Source organism: Myxocyprinus asiaticus, chromosome 12, assembly GCF_019703515.2.
Source record: "Myxocyprinus asiaticus isolate MX2 ecotype Aquarium Trade chromosome 12, UBuf_Myxa_2, whole genome shotgun sequence".
NCBI lineage: Eukaryota > Metazoa > Chordata > Actinopteri > Cypriniformes > Catostomidae > Myxocyprinus > Myxocyprinus asiaticus.
Window position 1 is genome coordinate 156,979 of NC_059355.1, and position 10,522 is coordinate 167,500.

The 10,522-nt window shown below is 36.0% G+C and overlaps 1 protein-coding gene across 1 annotated transcript in view; it reads right to left on the reverse strand.

Annotated features, from left to right (window-relative positions):
* Positions 1-1,140: 1,140 nt before the first annotated feature.
* The window catches only part of prkcaa (protein kinase C, alpha, a), a 121,561-nt gene continuing 112,179 nt past the window's right edge, over positions 1,141-10,522 (reverse strand). Inside the window, exons 15-17 of the mRNA XM_051712575.1 lie at positions 9,414-9,521; positions 7,731-7,871; positions 1,141-5,183 (exon numbers count right to left, since the gene is read on the reverse strand). Coding sequence (XP_051568535.1) covers positions 5,019-5,183; positions 7,731-7,871; positions 9,414-9,521 — 414 coding nt within the window. The 3' untranslated portion in view covers positions 1,141-5,018. The remainder of the gene's footprint in view (positions 5,184-7,730; positions 7,872-9,413; positions 9,522-10,522) is intronic.

The following is a 10,522-nucleotide window of genomic DNA, read 5'->3' on the forward strand; positions in this document are numbered from 1 at the left end:
GAAGAGAGATTCAGATGGTCTTTGGTAAATATTCTGGTAAGGGGACTGACGCAATGCTGAGTTTTGGGCAGCTGGATCAAATATTCATTATCACCATTTCATGTTTCTTTTGACTCTCTCAACATTTCTATCTTCACCCTCTAGTGCCTGAAACAGGGTCACAGAAGATGACATTCAGCTTCATCTTCAAGAAGGACATCTACAGACTGTTTCATTTTCTCTCTTTATTTGCAATAGCATACATTAGGTGTAAATGGCTCAATTGGAGAACTTTTCAGTCCTCTTCCACAAACACAGACTTAAAGTACAGGAACACAAATGAGAACCATATAATGTAAAGTAACCTGTGCTGCTTTTGTTCATTGGTGAATCTTTCCAATGGTTGAATAGTGGTAAAAAGTGATTGCACATTATTGATTTTTGTAAATATATTTGTTAAACTTTCAGAAATACTTTTTGACAAACTGTTTTTGAGAAATATCAGGATGTGAAAGAAAGAGAAGATGAACTGTAATAGATAACGATAGATTACTACAGAAACAGAGATTTTAAGGAGAGCACAAACCTGAAGCAAAGAAACGAGCACTACCATCTATTCTTAAATTCACTATGCACTGACCTGAGTGGGTAAGGCAGATGGATAAAGAAATGGCTACACAACTTTTTCTATTTTTAGAACAGTACATGGTTGATTGGCAGATACACAAAATATGCTCTTCTGTTATCTGAGGTGAGCAGTAACAGCGTTCAGTAGTATAGCTTCATAAGACCAGTGCACACATACAGAACTGAATACTGGCAGTCATCATTGTGTGTACAACACTGCTATTGTCGGGATCAGCATGGCACTGATGCACACCAGGTCTTTGTAGAGACACGAGAAAATAAGAAGTATTTGACAAAGCTGTGTTTAGCATTGAACGGTTTCTAGAGCAATAAAGAGACAACAGCTTATTAAATACATTGATATAAAGAGAAGATAGAACATTGATTTGAGATGATATGAAGTACATGCATGGTGCCAAATCTCCATTCATTTGCTGTTATGAGGCAAAATAATGATAAATAATGTTCACACTAAACTGGCAAATGTATTAGTGCTAGAAAAAATAGAAATGAACTGATTTTCCCATCTGTGCATGCACTTTTTGAACTTTAATTAGCATCTAATCCTGGAACTCAGACAAGGATTTCAAAGGTCAGAAAAAAAGGACATTCAACATCAATCACAAGCTACAACTTAAAGACATTAAAATTAAATCAGGGTTACACTACTAAATATGTGAGGAGAGAAAAATATCTTATATTTTTGCCATGTTCATCCTACATGCAGTAACAATCTCAATCTTATGTTCCATGAATAACAAAGCATCCATTACGTAATTCTTTTCATGAGGACCGTTTTTCTACCAAGACATGCAAGCAAAATCCAGATATAAGACCACAGTAGGGCTCCAGAGGCCAATCAGCTCACAATTTACAATCATGGCATCCAATCAGGTCACACGTAACAGCCTGAAGTACAGGTGTTGTGAAAGTAAAGCTGGACGATCTAATGATGAAAGAACATTTGTAAATTATGAAGTACTAGATAATGTCCATGTCACAATGTTTACAGCACTGATAAGAATTACACAAATGTCAACCTGACCAATAGCATTATACTAGCTGACTGTGTAACGATGATTACAGATTTAAAAGGAACATTAATCATTAACATGGACTATGAAGGTTTAAAAAAGTACTGTATTGGCAGAAATTTGTACTCAAGTTTTAAAGGTGCACTCAGTAATTTTTCCCTCATTAATAAAGTTTAACTCCTAAAGACATGAATTGTCATTTTGCAATATATGTAGGAGTTCATGAGCGCTCGCATTAAGAGGAAGACTCCAGTCACATCAGTAACCTTATAAAAGCTTATTCTACACGGAGAGGGTCCACACGTGTTAGAATCACATGACCAGCTGAATACTACTCGCTTAATCTCAGTAATTGTCCTGTTATTGCAGACTTTCACTCATTGATTAAAGTAATCATGGCTGACTGTGAATAGTGAATTTCTACAATGGCATCTGAGACTGAAAACGATGGATTTTGAATGATGCTGCATCCAAGCCGCTGTCAGTGTAAGTCCACGATGACACAATTTAAAGTTACTGGCTGCACCTTTAAGTTTTACATTGACTGACACAAACACTTTCTGAACTTTCCCCCAATTTAGTAATCAAACATGTACATATAAAGTTTATAATGTAATAAAATGCACATCTTTAAATGTCAATGTTCTATATACTGTCTTTTTTTATAGCCTGTATATTAAGTGTTACCAAAGATTTTAAAGCAGTCCATTACAGTAATCAATGGGAGAAAAATGGCATAATGACTTTATACGATCAGTTATGTTAAAAGTAAACATGATGTGAAGTTCATTCTGTAGGTACATCAGATAACATGATTAAAGAAATGACTCTTATACACTGATGAGAGTTCGAGAACAACATAATCAGAGCTTGACAAGTTTAAACACTTCATTTCATATCTTTCATTATTTAAACAATACAAAGACACAAAAGCAGTTTTCCAATGTGTCAGGATGGTTATGGTTTAACATAAACACATGGTGCATTAAAAGATTAGAAGAGAAATAGCTTTCTTTGTCATTTCTTGTGTGTAAAATTTGCTCAGTGCATTGACACGGTCTCTTTTTCAATCCTTCAGAGCTTTAGAAACTAGTTTGATTTTATACTGGTTTTACTTTGAAATATTTAATATGCACTAATAAATAACATATCTAACTCAGGGCAAACGATTTATTTATGGAACCATTGTTAAAAAAGAAGAAACATGTCTAAAATATTAAATTGTATCTGTCTGTAATTTGTGGATTGTGGGAATTCTTGGCACACTTTTTTTCATAGCACAAACTATGGGAATTGCAAACATGTTGTTAAAACTGGTGTGCCAAGTTGTCATGTCATACCTGAAATCTGTGCAAACATTAGACTAATAGATGTACAGTATTTTATTTAAAACATTTTAAAGACACTTCCAAGGAAATATTAACACTGGAGACTCAAACAAGTGAGCACTGAAACTGACACCAGGAGAACCTCTGTAAATAAACATCCTTTACATAAGAGTATTTCATTATAAAACATTGACACATAAATTGGTATAGGACTTAGGAAGGACTTCACCCTACTGTCTTTGGCAATTACCTTCAGACATCCCAAATGGGAAGAATGCCTTTGATTACACAAAGTTCACTGGAAGCACACAACTCTGCATCTGTTGTGAGACTTTATGGCAGATGTCGAGAGATCATGCTGTCAGCAATAATGCAAAAAATCATTTAATTACTGTTTTTGTCTTGTTCTTCAGTAAAAAAAAAAAAAAACATTCTTAAAACAACATACATTTACTTGACAAGCAAAATGGCATTAGTTATTTTGTCTTGTTTCAAAGAAATTGAATTGAATTTAGTGCAGTTTATGCTTAAAACAAGAAGAAAAAAAGGCCAATGCTGTAAGAAAAATAATCTGAATTCAAAAGTTTATTTTTTTTTACCCCATTGGCAGTCTTTTTTCTTTTGAGCATGAACTTTACTAAATTTTGTCAAATTTCTCTGAAAACAAGACTTAATATCTTATGCCATTTTGCTTACATTTTTACTGCAAAACAAGACAAAATATGAATTAAGAAATATATATTTGCAGTTAATTAGTGGCTTAAGTTCAGATGACTTCATACAGTCAACATTCCCATTCAGAGTCAGTGGATAAACACATTAAATCGCCAGTTTGTGATGTAAACAGCCTTTCCTAAACACAATTTGAGTATTACTCAGATTAAAAAACTTCTCTCTATTTTCAATCATTAAGGTTAGGGATGTCCCGATACCATTTTTTTTGAGACCGAGTACCGATACTTCATTTTTGGTACTCGCAGATACCGAGTCCGATACCCTTTTTTTTGTTTTTTGTTTTTTTTCTGAATTCCATATCAACAGTTTATTTCAATTTTATCATCAAAATGGTGTTTAAATAAATGAATTCATTAAAACTTGTCAAATGAAAATATAACAACTAATTTTAAATATACTATTGTATTATTTTGTATCAAATGAAGTGCTTATATACAGAATCCAACACTGGAGTTATATTTTGTGATATAAAGTGCTGCATTACAGAGCATCACAGATGTTATATACTGCTTAAGTATAATTACAACTGTATTATTATTATTATTATTATTATTATTATTATTATTTGTAGTGATACAGTGAATATTACATAACTATAGAGTAGTGATTTTATTTTGAAGTGTTTCTGTGTTATGACCAACGAGCTCTGACGTTATGACGGCAGATTCCCACTCTGGAAAAGTCGGTCGCTACATGACTCGGAGTGATTATTAAACCGCAAAAGTCTGCTGTTTAATTAAATATGTAGTCTGTATGTGCCTCACACTAAAGAGTGAATTAGCTCTCTGCTCGCTGTGATCTGCTACAAACAGAACACGTGATGTTCATGACGGTGTTTTCCGTTTATGAGTCTTGGAGGAGCTTTAACAGCCGGCGTCTGCACAACACCGGCTCCACACATTCACAACACTCACATCTGAATTACATGTAAACTATATATTTCTCATTAAATCACAGCTTTTGCTGTTAAATAATCTCACTAGGACATGACGGGATTTTAATCTGTGGACTGAATGTTTATTTAATGATACTCGTACATCAGATGGTATCGGTTTTTGGTATCGGAGCATTTTTACGAGTACGCGTATGAGTACATGAGCGCGGTATCGAACATCCCTAATTAAGGTAAACTCTTTTGACTGGCCTGCATTGAAACAAATGGAAGAAGAATTGCAAGATTGTGAAATAAAATGACAGGACATCATTTCAAATAACAGTGGTTTTGGTTTAAAGTTTGTTAGAAAAAGAGTTAAGGTAAGAATAGAGGTTTGGGGTTCTGGAAGAACATTCACATTTGTGCCCTATTTTCCCTTCTTTATTCACTGTTGATGATGACAGGATGGGTGAATTGAGGGTTAACGAAGGAGAAGCCATCAAATTCGGCCTGGTCGATGTTGGCGATGACCAGTTCGTCTGGAGGGGTCAGCTGTGGCTGTGTGCGTGTGAAGAACTTATCAAAGTTCTCTGCCCCCTTTCCACACTGCAGAGACCAAACAAGAGAGTGAGAGATAACATTATAGAAAAGACATCATTATTTGTGATGCAGAGAGAGTGCAGTGTTAGCCACACTATCACTGCGTTTCAGTCACCGTTTCACTAGAGGAATGTAGATAGCTAGACACAGGTGTCACCGTTTCCTCTGATTCTCACTGAAGGCTGTAAAAGTTGGACAAACTTACATCTTTGGTAAAAAAAACAACTCTAAATTAAGAGGATTTTGAGTATGGTTTGACATTCTTTGTAAATGTGCAATGTTATGCATCTTTATACTTCTGTTTCAAATTCCCTCATGTCCAGTGCATTGATTAACACTAAGAAGTTCTTCTTCATCTGGATGATGATTCAATTGACTCTGATTTGGAGAACAGAGAATCAGCTGTAAATACAATGATACCTTACAGCTTCTTACATCAGCACTGTCCTTTAATTTGTTAAAACAAGTTTAAAATGTAAAATATGATCTGAAAGTAGGAGAACTTCATGTGTTCATGTGTTTATTTGTATTTATTGATACGTTATCCTCATGCAACCCCGCATACACATATGTGGATGTTGTATTTTGGCTTCGCTTTACGCAACGCATAATTTAAATGTATTTAAACAGACTGATCTCAGTTCAAAACGCCACACTGCTTAACACATGAATGTACATTGTTGTGTACTTTAGCACTATGTTTCTTTAGAAATCCTATATTTACTGTGCATTTTCATATTAAGAATCAATGAGTTCATCCAAAAGCAGAAAAATGTTGCTTTCAGAGGCTTTATATGGAGTTAGGATGAAAATAAGGTGCATTTCAAACTGTTCTGAGACCAGTGCAGACAGACAGCACACTGGAGGTTAAGTCATTCACTAAATAGGGAGCAAGGGAGCATCCTATAGCTCTCTATGCAGTTAAGTGCATTCACTCCTAAAATCTGATCAAAAGTTCAGTTTCAGTTTCCACGACAGAAAAGAGGAACACTTTTGTACCTCAGACCATCTTGAGAAATCTACTGAACTCCGATTACTAGCAGAAGAACATTAATATCTGAAACTCTCCAGCATTTAGCTCCCTTCTTTAACCTCCATGATATGCATGAAAAAGTACTGGAAGAACATCTATAATAACCTGTCTGATGAGGGCAAATGCTTCACGCAGAGTAGTGAGCAGTGATTGTGAGTCATCCAGGTCTATCGCAGTAAGTGGGCGGAAACTAATGCCGGAAGAATTGCCGCAGCAGTGAGGTAAGCAGCAGTTTATATATGCTTACTCTGCCGTTGTGATTGGTCGGATTAAATGAACACACTCTTGCCGAACTTTGCTTGTAAAACTCCATTTAAATGGCACCTCATGGATGTAACATTGAACATTTTATTATAAAGTGTATTGTATTCCAATTCATGAAAGGATGTATATCCACAGAAGTCTGGGCTAAGCTCCAAATCTTCACTGACCCAAGAACCGCCCCTGTCTGGGACAAGATTACCCTGGGGGGGCTTCTTGTCCCAGGTCGAGGGTTCTCTTACCCCAGTACACCACTGGGGTAAGATGGCCCCTTTTTAGAATTTTACATTTTGTGCTATGCATTTTTAATATTACATTTTGTGCCATCAATGTCTTTTTAAAATTAAAGGTTAACATTAGTGATGTAACATCATTATGAACTAACAATGAACAATAGTATGTCTAAATTAACATTAACCAAGATGAACAAATGCTCGAAAAAAATAAAAATAAAATCACTGTTAATTCATCATAAGAATTTCATATATGTTAAATATTTGCACATGTTAACGTATACACAACCTTATTATAAAATGTTAATTATACATTCATAATCCATCTATGTGTTTGGTAAACCTGTCTGAAAACAGTGAGATTGTCATTATTTGTGCAGTTCCCTTCGGTGCCGCTAGTAGTGCAGAAATGACACGCTTCACCTTCTGTGATGATGTACAGGCAGAGATTCTTCCTCTCGCATCAACATCTCCAGCAAAGACATATAGCTCAGATGTGACAAATTAATGGGAAATTCACTCTTATTTCTTCTATATTTGTTACCAGACTATGGCCTTGACAAGCCCCTGTATGCCAGTGACTGTTCTGGACCCAATCTACTGCATGATCACCAGAGACACATTCTGGCACCCATGTGATCAATGATGTAGGACTCTCCAAACTGTTTTTCAATATATTCACCTTTAATAAAACCTGATAATTCCTGTCAGCCGTGCATCAATCAATGATCTCATGAACACCCTGCTCTATTTTAATCTTTATTATTAAAATAATCACTGTAATTATTTTATTAAATGTGAAAGTTGAAAGTTTCAAAACACGGAGGGGGTATTCCTCTCATTTCTCATGAAGTCATTTTAATTTGTATAGTGCTTTTCACAGTATAATTTCAAAGCAGCTTTACAGAAGGTTCTGCCTTAATGTCCCCACAGAAGAGCCTTATAATGTCTTTAAGCCCCGTTCAATATGTAAATACATAAATCAAAATAAATTGAAAGTAAATGAATCTGCAGTGATTGTCTTACCACTTTAGGTTTGAATGGAGGCTGTATTTCTCTGTTCTCCAGGCGTTCCCAGTCAATGCGACGGAAGAAAGCGTGTTCTCGAATATCCCTCTCCCCTTCTTGGCCACACCCCAGACGCTTTGAAGGGTGTTTTGTCATCATCTGAGACAAAAGACAAAATAGTCATTGTTGACTCATCAGGGAAAAGTTGAATGACAAAATCATAAAAACTAAACAGGTAAAGTTTGACAAAATTTGAAAAACTTGCCGTACACTTGTAGGTGGGTGGGTGGGTCGATCGATAGATAGATGCACGTTCATAGAACAGCCCCCCCACCCCCTCAACGACTGTCAGGGAGGCCCATACGTATCTTAATGTGCCCCTGCCCCAATGTCTCTACAACATTCGTGTGCCATGATATGCCCATGACCCCATGATACCTACAATGGGACTCAGTATGCAGCCGAACTCAAAAGAGCAAACCCACATGTATCTATGATATTCTGGTGCAAAGATATGAGTGTTGTCATACAGTTGCTAGGGTTTTCAATCTGGTTGCTAGGGCGTGGCTAGGCGGTTTCTTGGGTGTTACGGAATGGCTGACTGCGGGCTCGAGTCTAGGGATGCTAGCTGTTGTGAGTGGTCAATAGGGCATTGCTTGATGGTTTCTAGGCAGTTGCTAGGCTGTTCTGGGTGGTTGCTAGGGCATTGCTAGATGGTTGCCAAGAAGTTGCAAGGGTGTTCTGGGAGATTGCTAGGACATTGAAAGGTGGTTGCTAGGCAGTTACTTGGGTGTTCTGGGTGGTTGCTAGGGTGTTGTTAAGTGGTTATGTTGATATCATTAACTACTTAAAGTTGTTATGACACCCAACGACTACATAAGTTGAGCATCAAATACATTTTTACTTTAACACTTAAATAGTTGTTGTTCTCTGTCTATATCTGTACTTTTGGAAATTTTTACAGTGCTTTTTGAGATCATAAACAGAAAACAGGCAATCAGAATTATCATGGTGCTGCCCCAGTGGCTGCTCAGAAAAACTGTGGATACATTGTGACAGTAAGACAAACAGACAGAACAGAGAAATAAATAGATACATAGATAGAGAAAGAAAGAAAGAAAGAACAAATGTCATGTCAGAGTTTGAATAGTCTTGGCAGTCTGAATATTCCTTCAATGCATCTGATTTTTAATCATTCTCTGAGCAAAAACTGTAAGTCCTAAAAGTTTGAAAAGTCATTGCACACTATTCCAGAACAGTCTGAAAGTCTGTCCCGTGTTTAGTGGCTTGAGAGCTCTAGGAGGAGTTTCAATTGATCATTTTGGTCTTGGTTTATAGATTTTAGAAAACCCCTAAACAATGTCTGTAGAGTAACAGTACGACTCAAAAAGTGATTTTCGATAAGTGCATGTGAGTGGAAGCAGAGTGGCATGATTTTGCCTGGAGCGAGGAGCCGTTTTTTGTTTTTGTTTGAAAGTCTAGAAAAGTCTGTTTGAAAGAATGAGGTTTTAGTTCATTTTGGCTCTTTGATTAGTTCCATCGTTTTGATCTTGAATTCCTTTACATTTTGACATATTCAGATTCAAACTTTGTTAGAGCGTGAACATATGGAAGAGGAAGAGACGACTAGATCATGTATGTACTGGTTCAGTTGGGCTTCACGTCCTGGAACATTCTGTCTGTGTGTGTGAAAGCACTCACCCCTTTACAGATGGAGACCGCCTCTTTGGACATGGCTTTAGGATAGGACACATTGTGCTCCATAATGGACTGGAAAAGTTCATCTTCATCTTCACCATCAAATGGAGGCTGAGGGACGAGCAACAAATATAACACTGAGCATCCAATTAAAATGAATTACCATAAAAATATTCCAATGGAAAAACAAGGTGAGACAATGGGATTTGGACATGATGGTAATACTATGATAAAGTTTCTTGAAATGCCATTTAAACACCAGAAAATATGAACATGGCAATCAAACAGTACTAAGGTATGAACATCTGATACCATCACTGAACCATGAAACTACCACAGTACTTGAATGAAACATTTATTTATATACCACATAAACAGTTGCAAGAAAGTTTGTGAACCCTTTGGAATCATCTCGAATTCTGCATTGATTACTCATAAAAAAACAAAAATAAAATAAAAATAAAATAAAACAGGATTCAATGATGATGGGGATGAAACACATTTTATTAGAAACTAAAACTGTATGCAGTAATTAAAAAAAGTAGCAACAATTACAATAATACACAGTTTTCTTCATCTTTCTAAAAATGTAGTTTCATTGGCACAGTATAAACACAGTATACAAATAAATATATTTGTAAAATACTGTGCTATGAATCCAAATCAGCAGATTTTTACAAACAACTTCAGAGAAGTATTCATATTCAGTACTGTGTACTTATGTTGGCAACCCATCAGGAACCCATTCAAAACTTCAAACTGAACAGAAAGCACAAAATCCACCGAGAAATGTTCGATTCATGAAATTATGAAAACCAGTGTAAACACATTAAGATTACTCATTATGTTTCTGTTGGAACTAATGTTTCCGAACCACTTAAAGATGCTTGAAGCTGGTCGTCTAACCTGAAGATACGGTTATTTGAACAACAGTAGACCGTAACGGAGAAATACAGTGAGCAGCATTATAGATGGATCTTTCCCTAAAACACACTGCACACTTTTGCTTCAATGAAAATAAGCAAAGTGAAACAATCTTTATGGGTCTGACATGATTTGATAATTTATCATGGTTCCAGAGCGCCTTTAGACTAGAAAGATGTTTTTCCCGT